Raw genomic sequence first — 20,739 nt, forward strand, 5'->3', positions numbered from 1 at the left:
TGGTTTTTTTACCACTTCAGCATCGTAGATGCGCTTGATTTCTATCCAAAGCTTTGCCTTTGACTGATCTGTTCCCACAATGGATCACCACACAATTAAGGTATCCGGAGACCAATGCTATATCCTCATCATGTCCCCACCTTTCTTTTAGTATCTTATTTTTACCTTTTCCACCTTGGTCCGCTTCATCTTCATCATCATCATCATAAGCATCATCATCGTCTCCGAGTTGTTGAGTTTGGTAATAATCTCCAATCGGTATTCGGTTATTGCTCCCGTCTCCCCCTGGAGTTGAAGGATTTTGATCCATATATTGAGACATTGGAGATGAGAGATTCACCGGAGTATGGGGCGGGGTTTCGAAATTAGAAGGTTGTTGATTTTGGAGTACAAATGCTTGGAATAAGGCTTGGATTTGAGGGTTATTGAGCATATTTGGATCAAAAGCAATATTAGTATTTTGACGATTTGGGTTTTGTTCGAAATTTTGATGGAAATTTGGATTTTGTGGGGAATTTGAATTTTGTTGGAAATTTGGATTACTTTGGAAATTAGAATTTTGTGGGGAGTTAGAATTTTGTGGGAAATTTGGATTTTGTGGGTGGTTGAGATTAAATTGATAATTTGGGGTTCTTTGAGGCCTATTTCCATAATTAGAATTATTAGGATTCATAATTATGGATAATTTGTTTGGAAGTATTTAAAGAGTAGAGGAATAAAATATATAATTAAGAGGAGAAAAATTAGAGAAATTAAAGATTGGAAAAGGTAGAGAAATTTGAATGTATCTAAAATATGGCAAAATTGGTCTCTATTTATAGACAATTAAAAAATATGAACGTTGGTATAATTTTTTTTTTTTTTTAATTAGCAGATTTTTTTAAAATGGCAAAATTGTGCAACGGCTATTTTAAAAATAACCGTTGCTTTTAAAGGAGAAGGTGACATTTGTCACCTTCTGATTGGGCGCGCGTCATCCTTGCCAGCCAGCTCACCCTTTCTTTTTTTCTCCCTCTGCCGCGCGTCAGAAATCAGGGGAAGCAAGCTTTTTTTTTCTCTCTCTCACCCGCCATGTGTAACCTTCTGATTAGAGCACCATTTGGGCACCTCCCCTATTCTTTGAGCATCCTCATTAAATGGGGAACCAACCCCACTCATGGGGAGCCCCATTTGAGGAGAGAGAGTGTATATGGGGAGGGTAAAAAATACCATTGGAGGTGCTCTTAGCTCGTAAGATTGGACGACAAAATGCTTCAGAAGATCCTACACATCATGCATTGCCTGCCAACATCCTAAATAACGGAAAATTATACAAATAGAACTATAGAAGTAGTTGCTATTTATATCTATGCATTGCTGCAGTCGCACTTGTATAGTTGTATGTTTCTTTTTTCTTTTGTAACTTAACAATCAAACATGCATGCATGCATGATTGCATGCATACTTGATGCTTCATCCAGGATACGTCAATCAATTGTATATCAAGTATCTACCTCATAAAATATGCGCTTTTTTCTTTCTTTTTTCTAGCATTTGAAGGACCGATAATTGAATAGTTAGGATTCAAATTATTTTATCGACATGAGTGTTACATATTGAAAACTATTTTTTTAAAAAACTTTCATAGACAAATTCACTTAAAAATAATTCATTATCCTTTTCTTTGGTAAAAGTAGATGCACTTAACGAAAACTACTAGGTTTAGGGGGGGGGGGGCGATATGACCTAAACTCTATGTAATCTCTGCCAAATAAGGATAGTATTTTAGTGTTGATATGGGTAAATTTCATGATTTATCAGTTAGAAATTAGTTTAAGTTAATTACTCATCATGTTGTTCCAAATTAATTTGCAAAGTTATCAAGACAAAGAATTTTACAAGATAAGTTATTGTTGGGTGATGAAATACAAAGTACTTCTTCTACTCGTTATACTATGCTCACAAGAATGCTCCATTTCTTTTTAGTATCTTATGTGATCTCATTGCTTTCATATAAACAACATTTGATACCACCATTTCACTTTCTCATGTACTCTACTCAATCAAATATTAAAGTTGACGTCAAACATATAACTTCCTCAATTTTATTTACTTGCATCAATTCACACATTAGGTAATTCTCTCTTACTTTCATGTTTGATGTCAGCTTTCATAGAACGTAATATCTACTATGAGTCTATGAAAGATCAAAGTAATAGAGAATTGCCAAATGAACGAAACATTTGATTACTTTCATTTTTCACCGTAGATATTAAAAAGAACGAAAGTAGTATATTAGAAAGACGAGGTATTTCCAAGTTACAAGCGCCGAAAGACAGGTCCAATTATCCAAATACGTAAGAATCAATGGAAATGCATGAATGATGAAAAGAGAGCTTTAAAAGAAAAAAAAGGAGTAACGATTAACGAACATGCAGGTACTTAGTACATACTAATGACTAGACACTAGTATTAGTAGGGGCGCGGTTATAAATGCAAATAGAGTAAAGATTAAAGAAGAAAGAAAGGTGAGAAACGCGTGGATGTATTCGGGCTTTGGCTTTGAATACGGCAGACAACTCGGGCCTGCTTAGCTGGCATCAATTCTCAAGACACCTAATCACGTGCTCTGCACCTCTATTTTTTCTAAATCTTCTTTGATTGGCTCTTCTTTTTATAACAGTTGACTTCGATACTTTGACTGTTTTCCAATTGCTATTGTACGGTGGAATTCTATTTCCAAATCAGATAAACTAGCGTGCTAGACGTTGGTTTTTTGCGACCCAGGGATTCGATGCGAATAGTAATGTAGTACTCCCTCTATCATAAAATATATACTCCCTTCGTCTCATAATATAAAAAAACTAATATGAACCCGGTGCACATTAATTAGTGTGCCCCCGATCCATATCACGTGAGTTTATGATAGTGTATATTGATATGATATAGTGTATGTTAAAATGATATAGTGTATGTTAAAATGATATAGTGTATGTTAAAATGATATAGTGTATGTTACAGTTTTATAGTGTATGTTACAGTTATATAGTGTATGTTAAAGTGCACAACATTTGGGACACCCAAAGAGGAATGCAAGCACTATATTATGGGACAGGGGGAGTAGTTTTCATTTTCTCTTTTTCTCGGCAATTTATGTAACTAGGGATAGTAAAGTTTTTTTGTTTATTTAAATAAATGTTGTATGGGAAAAGATGATTTTAGAAGAGAGAATGAAGAATAATTGGTGAAAGAGCATTAATTGTAATATTTTGGTTGAATAAACAAAGGAAAAAACAAAATTCAAGAAGCAAATACATGATGTGACACGTTTTTTCTAGACAAATTACGGAAAATGTGGAACTAAATAAGGAAATGGGAACCATATTTTGGGACACTCAAAATGGAAATGGGAGCTATATTTTGGGACGGAGGGAGTATACTTAAGAAATGATAAATTACTAACTGGTAATGGATTGTCTAGTTACCCAGTATTTAAGGAAATTGATATAAATAAAGAGTGTTTTTAATACACGAACAAGAGTTTATAAATTACAAGATTATTCACATCCCATTATTTACTTTTTCTACGAATATTTCTATCTCAACCACCTACTATACAAAAAGGGGTTCAATTACGATTATATTCTGGATAGGCAATCCATTATCTGTTAGGGATTTATTAGTTCTCTATTGTATAGTTGTACATACCACTACTACCTCCATTTATTAATAATAGTGCACCAATTTTCTTTTTGGAATGTTTATTATCAGTTAACACGAATAAAACTTAATAAGGAAAAAACACAGAACACACGTTATACAAAGATTACTTTTACTACAATCTGGCATTATATTGCATAGTGGTGCATGTAACTAAGGTAATAATTCGCATTATTCTTCATAATTAGCGTATTTTTCTATAGATAGATGTAGTAATATATAACACATATTTCTTCTAAATTTTAATATTCTAGTCCTACTCATCATGTCAACAATCTTTATTATTATATGTTCCTATACACCGAAATGCACGAATCTAAAATTAAAGAATGAATAAAATTATAGATTGTATTTATTAGTGGATCATTTCGAATATTCTTTTGAGCACTCTCCGATGATAAAATATTTTATAACAGTTTAAAATAGGTAAGAAAAATAAAGTGTAATTAATTTATATAGTATATAATATAATTAGGTTGTTTATTCAAAATGAATCTCTAATTTCTCGTTAACTCTATATATGTATTTTGTTTTTTTTGCTATATATATGTATTTATATGTTTATATTTATATAACTCTAATTTCTCATAAATCATTGCTCATAAAAATTGGGAGATGCTAATTCTATTAAATATTTTTCTCTACTCACAAAATTTTCTATTTTGCTGAAATGGTAGGAGAAGTGAGAAGAAAAATAACCCTTCATTTTGATTCGATAGATTCAAATATACATTCCTTATAGTGTTCATAAATTCACTTAATTTGATAATAAGATCTAAAAGAAATTAGTGAACAAATTTAAAATTCTGTAGCAATTTTTCTAACCTAGCTATGGTTAGGGCCTTAGGGCAGAGAAAGGGCATGGAGTGATGAGCTTGGCTAGGCGTCCAACCGTTTGAGTCTCTTAGGGGATTCAGACGGGGGCAATTTGGTCATTTTATGTGTTGGAAATTTCACGCGCTGTGGCAAGGTTTTGCTTGGTACCAATGCTAGGTTATAATGGTACCATTGTCCGAAAATATTGATACCAAAGTAAGGTTTGCTTGGTACCAGTCCTGGTAACTATTTGATACCAATGCCAAGTTATAATGGTACCATTGTATTTTTTTTGGGTGTTTGAGTCTCTTTTGGACTCAAACAGTTGATTACCAAAGCTTTCTACAGTCAAAACTTTGCAAATCTGCAACCAGCTGCAACTGCAAGTGCAAGCAGCAGTAGAATGTCTAATGTGGTGAGTTTTCGTCGTATGTTTTTGGCAGTCAATATTTGTTCGTTTCACATTCGAGGGTATGAATCGTATGATCAACTGATCAAGTTGCCTTAAATTACCTCTTGTTGTGTTTTACTTGTCTCTAGTGCCTACCAAGGCATAGAGGCATAGAGTGACAGAAACAATACCGCTAGCGCCAAAAAAATTAGAAAAACGATACCGTTACTCGTTGGTTAGAGTTTTTCTCTCGATTTTAAGAGTTTTTGGGATTGATTCTCATCATTGACAAGTTAGGATTTCCTTTATTCCCCCACCCGTCAAGGTTTTTCCTTCCTTTATATATTAAGAAAAAGTCAAATGTGTAAACTAGACCACATTTCGTATAATATTTTCTATGCTCTCTTTCTATTGTAATAATTATTATTTTAGGTAGTTTCATATTTATTGTAACGGTTTCACTTTTGGTAAAAAAAAATAAACTTTAGTTGATAATATTTCTCTTACGTGATCTTACTAAAACCATAATTAATTACTCATTTTGTCCCATAAAATTTTTCTACTCTATTTAATTAAAGGCTACAATAATGCCAAATTATTCACTTTTTTCATTTCATTAAATACCGTGTTAAAACCTATTGTTGCAATAAAAGAAGGAAATATTAATTTACACCATTCTGTAGGCCAACGATTTTTATGTGAGTATATCAAAGATAGCTTTTTATGTAGGGTGGATCAATCTGTTATAATTTTAGGGTTGATTTTGATTTGATTTAATTGGTTGTAGACGAAAAAGTAATATATTTTGCAAAATCCTAGTGATTCTAATTAACAAACCAATTTAATATTCTGAACTTTTAGGCCTATTTATTTCGCTATAAAACAACTGAATTGAACTGAACTGATTGCAACTTAACTGAACTTAACAGAACTGAATAGCACTGAATTGAAATGAATCAAATTGTAACTTTTTTTTTTTTTGAAGAGAAATTTCATTAATTGAAGGCCAAACGGCATCTACAATAGGTATTAAAATAAAACAAGATACAATTAAACAAGACTAAATCAAATTCGTCTTCGAATAAACTACAATGAACCAGATCGAACAATACAGCACAGTCCTCTTGTATTTGCTGAATCAAGCAGCTATTGATGAGGAAGTCTATCATTCTGATATAGTTTGGGAAGAACATTCTTGATCGAGTCAGGTTGACCGCATCGGAGATTCCAATACCTTCATGTTGAGTCGCGAACTTCAACCAATGAGAATAATTTCTCATACCTAAAAACAAAAGAACCATACTCACAACTCCCATAGGGGAGAAGGAGATTTCCAAAACGGAAACTAAAAACCCCATAACAGGGTTTGAGAAAATCTCATAAAGAGAGACTAATTTATTGAACAAAACAAGAAAATGAATTAAAAACTGGAAATAAAAGGTGAAAAGGGGCTTACCATGGATGAAAACATCCATGGCAGCCCCTAATTGATGGATAAGGAGTAGGAGAGGCTAGGGTTTGAGAGAGAGAAAAAGAAAGGGGAGGCTAGGGTTTAATCAAATTGTAACTAATAGAAATGATAATTGAAGATAAACTGAACTGATTGCAATTGAACTGAAGATAAGTTGGGGAGAATAGACCCTTAATACGTGAAAGATATTTTAATTTATAAGCAATAAAATTATCCTTTAAAGAAAAGAAGGAAATTTATTCCGGACATTAACTTAATAACAAAAAAATAAAAGAGAATATTGGAGTTCATCATCACCCTAAAATACTGTGTCAGATGTCAACCTCTAAATTGATATATCGATAAGAAAAACCAAGGTTATTTATCTTAACTTTTTTCATCTTAATAGTGTTTGTTTTTTAGCCATCATGGTTTTAAAAAAAGTTATTATTAAGTTAAGATAAGTAACAACTTATATTTCATGTTAGATTGATTATGGTGGATTAAAGATAAATGGGAATGTTAAGTAGCTTTTGGGCCGTTGTTTAGGTCCGTTTAGTGGTGGAAATTCATATATGTTGACAGAAGTTTCCCTTGAATAATGGGCTTTCTTCTCTTGGTCCCAGAATTGCAATCATTGCATCGTCAACTGTCTTAACATATTGGGTCCTATTTTGCCAATTTAACGAGCTCAATGCGCTGAAAACCAATCGTGTTTCTTTCCATCTATTTTTTTTGGCAATTTGGCGGGCTTGAGCTAGGAGACCACTGTCAAATGGCCCCAGTCCCAAACCCAAACATCAATTTTTATTAAATACTACCTCCATTTTTTTAAATATTGTAATACTTTGACATTTTCTATGATTTATAATATTTTTTTTATCATCATTTGTGATTTATACATAAAGGAAATATAATCTAGTCTCGTGAGATCTTCTTATTTGAGCCCCACCAGCCCCAGGGATCCACTTAGTAAGAGAAGAATCCTACTGGACCAACATCTCTCATAGGTCAACCATCACTTGAGAGTTGAGGAAAAATATAGATATCCCTACTCCCAATCACAACTAGGTAATGAGTTCGAACTTGTGACCTTAAAGTTATAAGGTGAGTTTCCCACCACCTCTAGAAACAAGGTTGGAGGTCTTGTGTGATCTTGTTAGATGCGTAGTAATATGTATTTTGTGAATATTTATTGTTTCAAAATATTTGATACATTTATCTCAACATGTTTGTCAGTGCATATTTTTAACTATGACTATCTATAATTTCATATACGTGATAATAATAAAAAATTTATGCTCCAAAGTTATTTGTCGAGATAAGTCTAACAAGATCTCACACGATTACATTTTCCTTACTAAGAAATCACATAATAAGGTCAAAGGAAACTGTATGAATAGTGTGAAAGTTTGAAACAGATGTAGTATTGAAAATAGTTTTTTTTACATACATAACCAGAGATATTAATGCTCAATGTTTTTGCATGAAGTTAATTCATCATACACTCATGCGTAGAGATGGCAATGGGTCATGGACCCGACCCAGACCCGCTATGACCGAACCCATTTATAAGGGTCTAGGTCTAGAAGAGCATGAGTCGGGTCCGAGTCCACGTATGTAAACCCAGACCCGCCCCGCAGTCCCATTTACATATTAGAATTTTTTTTTTAACCTAAATTCTAAGGTTTTATGAGTTGTGATTTTGTGAACTCGTTAGTGTTGTAACTCAATCTAAGACTTGTAACTTTGTAAGTCATGATATATTAATATTTACGAGTTAATTCTTAAAATTTTATTTGGAGAATGCTTTAATTAATCATGGATACAAGACTTATATATATTTGGGCGATAATTTTTAATTGCATATATTCAAAAATGTGATGGAAACTTAAAACTAAGAAGGACCCATGAACCCGCTAGACCCAGTGGATCTGGGTCTGAAAAGTATAGACCCAGCGGATCTGGGGAGGGTTTCGGTCTGTAAAAAATAAACGGGTCTGGGTCCAGGTGGACTCGACCCAGACCTGTCCATTATCCCTACTCATGTGTACCATAATTTATGTGCATGGTACATCGAAGACTAATATATGCTCATTTGAAACTCTTCAATTTTTGTATATTTTGCTTATTTGAAAAAATAGATTTGGGTGTATCGTATACCATTCTCACCGTACACCCGGGTGTATACACAATACACAGGTGTATGATAAATCTTTTGTTTGCATTGATATGTATAAAAATGAAATTGTAACAATCTTTTAGAAACTGAGTTTGTATTAGCTCAATACTTTTTTTTTTTTACTTTAGAAAATTGATATTTCTCCACATTTTTAAGATGTAAAAACAGCATCTTAATAAAACTCAAACTACACAAAACAAATGTCTAAACACTGTGAAATTACTACAGTATAGAAGTGCTTTTTCCGACTTGAACATAAAGGTCATGAGATGATCCAATGAAGATTAACCTGTTGATTAGTGGCTGGTATCGTGTACTCCAAAAATAAATTTTTTAAACAAAGTACTTGATTAATCACTCATCTTTCAGCAATTTATTGATGCTTAGCATTAAATTTGGACGTTAACAATAAGTTAATGTTATTCACATCTTTTTATCTACACCTTACCTAATATCAATGGATGTTGAATATTAAATTGAGCAACTTGAAATATTATCATTTCTTAATTTAAGATAGTAATTTTTAATTAAAAAAGTTCCTTTCCACTATACTTTTTTTTGCTTATTTTTATATATATATGTGACAACCAATTTCTCTCAATACTTGAGATTTTTTTTAATATAAAAAGTCTTGAGTTGATAATTGTAGTGAAGAAAATGGCCTTCTTTGCATTGAATTTGCCGCCCCAGTTTGAAAAATACAGAGAGTGTATATAAAATTAGCCTGTTCTTATCTAAATTTGTTTGTTTCCCAACCCAAAAAAAACTAAATATATTAAAAATAAATAAAATGATTTGTTTAATAATAGATGATATATTTTCTAGACCTGCTTTAGAGATTCTCCATCTTTAAAATTAAATTAATGTCTTATGTGTAGATGTATTTGGATGCTTTTGGTCAATGTTTTGTAAAGTGGCTGAGTTGGCCCTTCAGAATTTCATTGAGTTATTTCTCTTTCTTTTTCATTATCTTTAATGCTTTAATGACCCAGAGAAAGAAATTTCTTCTTACTTTTATACAAGAATAATTAATTTGTCTCACAGTTTCATTTGAAAAACCCCCTTAAAGAAAAAGAAATAGTCTGGAGAATAAAAATGACCTTGTCTCTTTTTTTCCCCATTGACATAGTCAACTTCTGCCATCTTTCTTTTGAAGGGAATTTCTTCCGTCTTTTACCGTCTTGAATCAGTAAATCTATACAAATATATTAGAAGATGTTAGGTTATAGGTTCGAGTTTATAAAGCTAGAGGCCTATAGCTGATCATTTTTGCCCGGCCTGATTTTTGGGCGGCTTTAGGTAGAATTTTTTGGTACATGATCGGACTCGGATAGGTTCATTTTTTTTTTTGTTTTGGATCGGACAAGCTAAAAGTAACTTTTTAGTCTATTTTTTGACCTGGAAAGCCTGCTCATTTTGGCACGAAATAGCGGGCTTTGGGCACAAAATTTTGGTCTGAATTTTGCCTGACCCGACCAATGGGCAATTTTTAGGGGCGGTCCGACTCGAACCCGACCCTTGATCACCTCTATCTCAAGCTTATATATACTAGTCGTATGTGCATGCGCCAACAACCTTATGTAGCTATATATATATATGGACATGTTTTTTAAATCTAAAATTATGTTGGTAGTGATGTAAATTATTGAGGTTTTTTTTGTAGATAATATTATCTTTTTAAATTGAAGGTGATCGACTTTAACTGTTTAATACTGTCACTGAAAAATTTGGTTGATGATTTAATAATTCTTTGTTAGAGGCTTAAGTATATACAATATTTTTAGTGATTATCAACGTTAATAAACCATATTGTTTGAACTTTGTAAATACGAAATATTATGTTGTTAGGATATTACGACTTACATTTTTTGTTGTTGAAGATTCTAATTAGTTTCGTGAATTGATTGTGTCAATCAATTTTGTCAAGTTATTAATGGTGATTGCATATTCCATTTTTGACTTATTTCATATACCAAGTTGCATTAATTTTTTTTAATTTACTTTTTATAAAAAGAAAATATTATTTTAATTTATTATATTCTAGTTATTTCAAAGGGGGACACTACACCTCTTCTCTTGTCTTATATAATAAAGATATTTTTTTTATAAGGAAAGAAAAACTAGGTTTGACTCTTAGGATAGGACCATCCTGGCAACATCCTTGCGGATGATGGATGAAAAAACATTTTTAGAAAAGGAAAACAATTTCACAAGCGAAAGAATCTCATGGTCGTAAAGAAGAACATGTTACATCTTTTTAGAAAGAACCCTAGCCCTCAAACGCGAGAAACCCGGCGACGATTCTCTACTCCCCCTGGTTGCCGGCAAGCCAAGGTCATCCTCTCCCTTTCACTCCTTCCATAGTTTTCGATGCTCCCTTCACCTCTTTCTCTTACTCCTTTAGTTTTTTTTTTTTTGATTTCCCTATCTCAATTAGTTTTTCTCAAGTGTTGTTCTCAATCAGTGTATAGTACCCATTTCGTCCTGATGATAACGTCCTCTGTTGCATGGTACTCGAATCCGACCTCGAGTTTGTTGCAGAGGTTCAATCGCATTGTGAATTTTAGTGCTGGAACTGGAATCGTGCTTATTATTACTGCTCAAAGGCAAACCAGATTTCACGGGCGCTTGAGTCGAGTTTGGTCGATTGAAGTCTAAATATGAGAAATCAAATCAAAGGTAAAGCTTTTCAATTGGAGTTCAGTCATGGTTTCTTAAAAATTGGTGAGTTCTATTACAATAGAAAATAGCGCATTAATTTTCTGGTTAAGTTGATTGAATGGATTTCCGGTATCCTTAAAGATTGTTCAAAGTTTAACTAACCTTCGAGAGGCAGGAGAAGTGGGAGGTATGTGATTTGTGACTAAATCATTGATAACACAGTTGGATGAGTAAGAGAAGGAGTACTATTTTGTGAGAGAGAGAAAGGTTTTACATTAGTGTTACCTCTCTGCTGAGCCCATTTAGAGATGCTTACGACTTCAAATAAAGTAGGTCTAGCCAAAGTGTTTGTTTTCCCCGTATTGGAGGATTCTCTAATTTCAAAATTAGGGTTTTCACTAGTGAAAGGAGGTAAGGGGTGCACTATAGGAATAATATAGGCAGATTGGTTTTCATTAGGGACAATATGAGAGTCCATGGCCCGAGAACACTCGTCTAGATCTGCAATATTCGACATATAATAAGGCCCATAAGGGTCCCCTTCTAAACCAAAGTGAGTGCCAGGAGATTTAATGACCAGCGATTGAGGCGAAGGAGTAATAAGAAAATTGTTTGACATAGGAGAAAAAATACCTTCATGCACCTTAAAACTACCATGCATGTCTTCTCCATCCATCGATTCTTCTCCAGTATCATAATCACTAGTGAAAGAGAAAGATAAATCCCAAATATTTACTTGTGAAGGGTCTTCATAAGGCCTCAAATGCCTAGGAGTTGCCGTGAAGCTGTCTGGTTATCTCTTCTCCATAGATTCAGGTGTGAATTCCTGAACCTAAATCTAGCCGGAAAGCTCATAATAAGTTTGGTGTATAATTGGACATTGTTTGGACCACAAAGAACCTTATGACCATTTCTTTCAAATTCAGCAAGACAATTTTGTGTTTCTTCTTTGAGCTTCTGAGGTAGAAAGATTACAACAAATAGTTAAATGCCCAACACAACCGCAAAGTTTACAAAACTTAAATACACCTTCTTACCTGAAATAGATCCAAATTAACTGATCTTCGTACAAGGATAGGTAGATAGCAACCCGATATTAAAGGATGTAAGAGATATGTAAGCACTTACGCTCTCACTTCTGGTTGAAGAGGAAGAGAATCTCTTGAAGTATCAACTTGATCCATATAATAGCCAACATGATATAACACTACATGCACCCAATATTGGTTCAAAAATCCAAGAAGAAGACCAACGATTCGAACCCAAAGCCTATCTGAGCGTAGCTGAGTTGAAGTTAAGATGATGTGGGATTATAGTCCAATACCCCCATCTGAAAGTGACAATTATACCATTGATGATAGCAGTGTGATACATAATGAGGCCATATACTTCTCGATGGTTGTCACATTCAAAAAGAATGAACCAGTTCTATGGACATTGATGTTACTTCTTCTCTCCTAGTGATTGTTAATTAAACCTTGATTCAAAAAGAATGAACCAACGATTCGAACCCAAAGCCTATCTGAGCGTAGCTGGGTTGAAGTTGAGATGATGTGGGATTATAGTCCAATGCCCCCCGTCTGAAAGTGACAATTATACCATTGATGATAGCAGTGTGATACATAATGAGGCCATACACATCTCGATGGTTGTCACATTCAAAAAGAATGAACCAGTTCTATGGACATTGATGTTACTTCTTCTCTCCTAGTGATTGTTAATTAAACCTTGAACTAAGAGAGGGATAGGTGTGTTTGGTCCAAAAAAGACCCCAATGACTGATGTCTTCCAGTGTATATTGGAAATGGGATTAAATGCAGGTGCATTTAAAAGCACCCCATTCTAGAGTAACTCGGAGAATTTGAAGGTTGCATGTTAAAGAGATTTTTAACTGGAACTAACATAAAGAGAAGAGGAGTAATAAAGAGAAGTAAATGAAAACGAGAAATAAAGTTACAAAAATGTAGAAGATGAAACAAATGTTGCAGAATTTATCTTGAAACGAGAATTGAAGAAGAGATAAGCTTGCTTTCTTGTGTGCATGTATGCCAAGTGCACAAAGTCTGCAAGAAGACGAGTAGAGTAGGTTATGAGACATAGAAGCAAGATAACCCGATTGCCCAACGCAAATTCTGAAAGACAAGAAGCAAAAACTCGAGCGCATGCTACAATGAGGAAGTTTTTGGGAGAAGAAGTGGGAAAGACTAGTTCCTTGTATGCTACATTGACTCTTTGACTACCACAATTTTAGTGGGAAAACAAAACTCTACAACACTAGAGAGAAAACGACAAGAGAGAGAAGTTAGAGAGAGAAGTATACCGAGTTGATATATGTGTGTGATACCCATAACTATGTTGAGATTGCAACAAATACATCAAGGAGAAGGTCACAAATAGGCTTTGTTTTAGGGATTCTAAAAACTTGTGAAAGGAATAATAATCATTATTAGCACGCATTTGCTCAGGCGCGGATGAAGACCATGTTATCGAGTAAGATCAGACAAGACATTTTTTTTTTTAACAAATTGGTATAGATATTTGAATTGAGTATAAGCAATAAAGGTCTAATATTTACATGAGTGTGAAGTGAGTATCATATAATTTCAGCACTAAAAAGTTATTTAAAATTAATTAAGTTATCCTAAGTAATATACATGTTTTTATTTAAATGTCAACCCTAGGGAAATAATATCTATAAAACTAATTATTATATATCAGTCTTGAGTCGCTATACTGATTTTATGTCAGTTTTAAATTATTCTCAATACAAATCAAAAAAATTTAAGCCACAAGTTAATATTCTTTATAATATCTAAAATTATTTTCGTAGAATTCTCATATATTGTAAACATTGACGATATTATTCTCTTCTCTAAAAGTACATTTCTCATATGGAGTAGTTAAATGTAATATATAACTTAAAAATATTGTCTAATATAGTGCCGATGAAATGCAGGACCGAAGGTATTAACAAGCGGAAGACTTTGAGTCACGCAATTTTTTTTTAATTGAAGTGGATTATTTATTTCCACTTTTTGCTTCTATTTATTTTCATGTAGTACATAGGCTGAACTATCGTGTTACTATTATTATATCTTTAATATTAATAATTTATAAATATCTATACCATAATTGTAGAGAAAATTAGTACATAGACTGAACTATCGTGTTACTATTATTATATCTTTAATATTTTATTAATAATTTATAAATATCTACACCATAATTGTAGAGAAAATATCACAAGAATCTTGAACCTATAGACCAATTTTTTTCATGCAACTTATACGAGTCTAGAAGTTATTTTTCTCTTTATATATATACATATTAGAATATAAAAACATTAGAATATAAGATTTGTTATGTTCTATAATTTCTTTTATATATATCTCTTAAAAATAAATTGTTTCCTTTTATTTTTGTCCTAGGTATTAACTAATAACACAAAATATCTAATACTTGCTTTGTTTTCACTGTTCAATTATCTTAAAGAAAAAAAAAGGATTAATAGTTATAACAGTTTTATATTTATAAAAGATATGTTTTGGTCATAATCAATTACTACTATTTAAAGTTCTTTCCTTGTGGATCTGCTTTTGATTTATCCTTATCTCTCAAGAAATGTCCTTTTGCGTTGGCAACCTAATTTAACTTTACCAAAATTATTTTATTTCTTTCCGGACACCAACCCATTTCCTTAACTAAAACGCATATCCCTTCTTTATTTTATGCCAAAATAATTTAATATAAATATTTATAGTGATCAATATGCAATAATTAATATTTATTTCCTTTTAGTTTATTATTAATTACATTTCCGACAATTTTTTTTTATCAACCTTTGTAATGTCTTTTATGCTGTCACCAATAAAACCCAGTTTACCTCTACCAAAATTAGACCTAATTTTTCATCATAAGAAAATTCCTCAAATTTCTTCTCCCCTTCTCCAAAATACCCAAAAATTATTTTCAAAATTATATTTTTTTGAAAAAAAGAAAAAAGATAAACACTCAGCTTCTATCAAAGCTTGCTTCTTTACTCTAATGGTGAAATCCCAATTTTAAGCTGCATAGATTTAATTTTCATCACTTGTTAAATTAAGCTTAGCTTCTACTCCCCTCAAAAAAAAAGCTTAGCTTCTACTCAAATCAATCAAATTAAAACCACCCTTTTCTATATTTTTTTAAAATCTTTTTTGTTGAGCTGTTTTTTTTTTTTTTTTTTTTTTTTTATGATGTTTCAAAATTTTTAAAAACAAAATCAGGAGCTAGCTAAGCTTGATTTGCTCAAATAATTTATGGGTTGTTCTTAAATTTAGAAAAAGATACTTTCTTTGTATTAATTCTTCCATTATAATTTCCTGAAAATAACAATAATAATATTGTTATAATAAAAAAAAAACAGTAAATGAAATGGAAGCAAAAGAAGGAGGAAATAGTGGTGGAGTAACAGTAGTAGGATCAGATGCACCAAATGAGTATCATTTAGCTCCTAGGAATGAAAATAACGTCGGTGCAATCATTGTTAGTGGGGCCCAACTCGCCGGAACAACGCCGGCGCCGGCGACCCAAATGGGCTTGCAAACTCCGGTGACGTCCATGAAGAAGAAAAGAGGACGGCCCAGAAAGTATGGGCCTGATGGGGCTGTTACTGTGGCTCTTTCTGCAAAGCCCATCTCTGCCTCAGCCCCGGCCCAAGCCAACGTTATTGATTTCTCCTCTGAGAAGCGGCCCAAGATGAAGCCCGCTGCTCCTGTGATCAAGCAACATCAACCCAAGTTTGAGTCTGATAGTCATGGTATGTTTTAACTGAATGAAATTATGACATACATACATGTAGTTTGCATTTGATCATAGTAAAGTTTTTATTATTTCTTTTGTTTTTGTGTGTGTTTGATGATTTTGCTAATATGCATGTGATGGGTTTTGGAATTTAGTGGGGGAGGTTGTGTATTTACTAGATCTAATTTTATGGTAAAATTTTATGAGTATAGCTGTATAGTTCTAACTTCTATAGTATAAGTTTCTGTATAAAAAGATATGAAAATTTGTGGGTTTGATGAGGTTTTTATGAGAACTTTATTGGGTGGGAAGTAAAAGTGGGACCTTTGAAAATGTGCACCCAAAAATAAGATCTTGGGAGGTTATGGTTTTAAATGGGTCATGTTTTGGGCCTCTGGGTAGAGCTGTCACAGGTTTGGAATCTTCCAGAAGGTATTAATCAGTTTGTACTTTGTTGTGGGTGAGAACTTTATATATGTTGTGAGAGAATAGGAGAATAAAGAAGATTGTGTAAGGTTACTTATAATGATTGGTAAGAAAAAGTCTATGCAGCTGATTCTGCAGAAAGCTTAAACTTGGTCATATGACCTGTCTATGCACAGCTGGTTGATAGGAGTATATAAACAAGGAAGCAAAGGTTGTTATCAGATTTTTGGCACTCCTTTTCGAGTGCTTCTTCTTGGATATGTAGCCTTGTTTATCACTATGTATGTATGACCTTTTTTTGGTCTTATCTTCTGTTTGTGCACATCTTTTTTGTTGCAACTGTGTAGAGCCAAACACCTTAGGGTTTATGTATCATGGTCTTGTTTGGGCTGTGCCTTGGCGTTTAGTTCTTAGATATAGAGCTGACGAGGTAAAATGAATAATGCTCGCTTAGTAGGAGGTAAGGTCTCTTGGTAACGAGAAGACTAAATACATACGAAATGATCATTGTAAGTTACGGTTGTCATCTTTAACCTAAAATATAAGTAGAAAAAAAAGCCTCCTGTGGGTTGGACAAATTTGAGAAACACAATCTGGAATGTTTCTGTATTTTCTTTGTCGGGGTAGGAGAGGAGGTTATGCTTAAGTAGTGTTGAATAATCTATATGTAGTTGAATGTTTAACTGCTGACAGTGAATTTACTAGCTTTTTAGCTAATTAATCTTTCTTTTCTTGAGTAAATCTAATTTAGTAATAACTTTTTGTAAAATAACTGGTTTCAGGTGAATGGGTATCTTGCTCTGTTGGTGCTAACTTCACACCTCATATCATCACCGTCAATGCTGGTGAGGTAAATATCGGAAGATCCACGCTATAACTTCGCTATAATCAGTAATTTTCTTCTACCTAAATTGAGGATGTGAAAGAACGTGCACTGGATGCACCAATCATGATAAGAACTGTGGAATTTACTCTACTAATAGCTCTGTTTTTCTCATTGTTTCAGGATGTTACCATGAAGGTCATATCATTTTCTCAGCAGGGCCCTCGAGCTATATGCATTCTTTCTGCAAATGGAGTAATTTCCAGTGTTACACTTCGTCAACCTGACTCTTCCGGTGGTACATTGACATACGAGGTGCTACATCTTATATCTATGAGACTATGACTAATATATTCTCAGAGATTCTCCCTCCCCCCCAATGATCTTGCAATTGATTTCACATGCTACAATTAAACCTCTCAAATCATACTCGACCTTTACCAAGCATACTATGCAGATTATTTATGTTTCAGATACTAGTGATCTTTTATTTCAAGTAAGAGAAGCCAAAAGGTTTTACAAATATTGAGGTGCCAACATTGACTTCTATTTTATCTCGGGTCATGCCCAAGATGTGCACGGAATCATGTGGGATTATTTGATGTTGTAGATGTGCATCCCCTAGTTCATGTTTTGTCCTTTCTACATTACCTTAATTACTATAGGGACTGCAGTTGTCCTAAATTTTTTGCGTAGTCTTGAGCTAGTTGCTAACCATCTTTTGGCCAAAACCTTTTGTGCTTTTGCAACAGGGCCGTTTTGAGATACTTTCCTTAACTGGTTCATTCATGCCTTCTGAGAGTGGTGGGATTAGAAACAGATCAGGAGGAATGAGTGTTTCACTGGCAAGCCCAGATGGCCGTGTGGTAGGAGGAGGTGTAGCTGGTTTGCTTGTTGCTGCTAGTCCTGTGCAGGTATTCTTCATCTCCAATATCCATATTACTAACTTGCTGGCCCATTTGATTGGCGGTACTAAATGACGATGACAGTAATGAAATCATATGTAATTTGTAAGGAATATCTCTTATTCATTACCATGATGATAGAATCCCATCCCCAAACATATACCGCAAATTTCAATTCTCACTCAATAGTGAATGCTATCTCTAAAGTGGTAAAGAAAATCATGAATCTGAGGGTGAACAAGCATTATATGGACATGGACTTCATACAATTTATACAAAAATACATATGAATTTATTACAATCACATCCATTTATTACCATCTACCAAACCCGTAAGGAAAATGACTGATCCTCTCCTATTTTGGGGCCGCTACTAGTGAGCAGTTTATTCATTTGTTTCCTGTTGGCTTCAGATTGTTGTAGGAAGTTTCTTGGCAGGAAACCAGCATGAACAGAAGCCAAAGAAACAAAAATCCGAGTACATCATCAGCGGTTCCACCGTACAGTTTTCAAATACAGGAATGCAGGACAGTTATGGGGGCCAAAGCCAAGGTTATCACGCCTCAGGTACCACATACTCGTCTTTTCACGGAGACACTAGGAATGGCTCGGCTGATCATAACGAATCTTTGCATGAAGGTTAGAAAAAACCAGATTGAGTTTGGTGATCTACACCACGAGATGAACGTGCAGTTTTGACTTTTGACAATAGTTAAAACTATTGAGAGTGCCTATGAAAATCGTCTTGTCTGTTTTATTACATCTGTATAATCTTGTGTGATATTCACACTTGCATGGGTCAAGTGCTTATTTACTACAGGTGTTGTTTATCCTTATTTATGTAGGAATGTTAGTCTTAGCTTAACTTACTAGATAGGGTTTTCTACAGGTGTTATTTTTATGTAGAATAAACTTGTATTCACACCACATCAATTCTGAGCATAATGGTTACTTGGTTATTATTGGTCTATATGATATTAGTGTTCTTGCAAGTTTGTTAGAAAGTAAATGGAATTTTGGGGACAAAAGAATGAGTTCTGATGTATCACATGAGTGTTTGATGACAGCTCCAAGAATGAGTTCTGATGTATCACATTATGAAAAGAGTATCAACGACTTGCACCCTTGGATCTTCCCGTTGATAGCTTGATTTACTTGTTTATTTATTTGGGTGCTAAAAGCTTGAGTTTAATTTTTTTAATATGCTTACTTCATGATATGAATAAGAATTATGCAACTTTCAAGTCTTCGAAAAGTCTATATTTGTATATTACTCATGCGGATTGGCAAGCAGGTCTGAGCTTAGGGCCTTACTCTTTAGAAGCGGTAGGAGTCTTAAATTAAATATTTTTTTAGTCATATGGTTCAAATTCGAGTTTTATTTTGTCAAAAATATTTTTAGTAATAATATATTTTGTAAAATATATTATTTTATACATTTAAAATTAATTTATGTATAATATTTTTATATTTAGGGTCTAATTTTATGATTGGCACAGATGCCTCAAAATTTTAAAGACGGCCTTACTTTGAGATTAGGAGGTCACAAGATCTAAACTTGTCACTGTAGCCTTTTGGCCTCAAGTCTAACTTGTGTATGGTTGCCTTTTATTTATCTTATTTAGAAGAAAAATAGGTTGTGTAAGTCATGTCAAACAGTTGAAAGTTTAGGTTTATTTTTTTTTTATACAGTTATACATATAATCCGGTAATAAAAAATGTTAAACACTAACTTGGTTTATGTGTTGAGAATGATAGATTAGATAGTCATGTTAATTTCTTTTAATGTAAGGGTCCATAATGGTCCAGTCCAAGAATGTTGGACCTTTTCTTAATTTTTGTTCAATGATATGTTGGCGCGGGATTCTAGGAAGATTCTAGGAAGGTGTCTGATATATTCCAGTTGTTATGTCACAAGGGTTCCCATATATAAGGAATACCTTACTGCTATAATGACACAAGAGAGAATGAATGAAAATATGGTTAACCTAAAACTAGCGCAACTTTCCTTCCTTACAATCTATCATTGATTGTCTTCATGGTATCAGAGCCTAGGCTCGAAAAACATCCATTGTTTCTTATTCTGAGTGCTTGATTCTTACAGTATAGTCTAAGGAAAGTCTGAAATATTTTTGAAAACATTAACGTTTTCATCTTTAGTGTTTATCCACAAAGATGACAACTAAAATAGAGTTAACTAGTCCTCCTTACTTGCATCCATCTGTTGGAGCATGTTTCATGGTGATAGAGAAGTTACAAGGCTCTACAAATTATAAGTCTTCGAAACGATCCCATGGAGATTGACTTAGCTTCAAAAAGAAAGCTTGGCTTTGTGACTAGAGCAGTAAAGAGAGACAACAATGATAATGTGAAACAAGTGCTTGGGACACCTGTAACAACATTATCATATCATGGATATTTAGATCTGTTGCTAAGCCTATAAAAAGATCTATCATGTTTGTAAGTGATCCAAAGCAAATTTGGATCAACTGGAAGAGAGATTTGCTCTTACAAATGGGTCTAGGAAATACAAGTTGAACAAGAACTTGTATGAAACAAAGCAAGAAGAAAAGCCTATAAGTGAGTATTATACTCAGATGAGAG

At 33.4% G+C, this 20,739-nt stretch overlaps 1 protein-coding gene across 1 annotated transcript; it reads left to right on the top strand.

Annotated features, from left to right (window-relative positions):
• The first annotated feature begins 14,850 nt into the window (after nucleotides 1-14,850).
• Nucleotides 14,851-19,105, top strand: LOC104892414 (hypothetical protein). Its single transcript, XM_010678341.4, has 5 exons — nucleotides 14,851-15,997; nucleotides 17,190-17,257; nucleotides 17,414-17,545; nucleotides 17,983-18,144; nucleotides 18,549-19,105. Exons 1-5 carry the CDS (start codon nucleotides 15,613-15,615, stop codon nucleotides 18,777-18,779), a joined length of 978 nt encoding a protein of 325 aa, XP_010676643.2. The 5' UTR covers nucleotides 14,851-15,612; the 3' UTR covers nucleotides 18,780-19,105.
• Nucleotides 19,106-20,739: the final 1,634 nt, after the last annotated feature.

This window comes from Beta vulgaris, chromosome 5 (assembly GCF_026745355.1).
Source record: "Beta vulgaris subsp. vulgaris cultivar EL10 chromosome 5, EL10.2, whole genome shotgun sequence".
Taxonomy (NCBI): Eukaryota; Viridiplantae; Streptophyta; class Magnoliopsida; order Caryophyllales; family Amaranthaceae; genus Beta; species Beta vulgaris.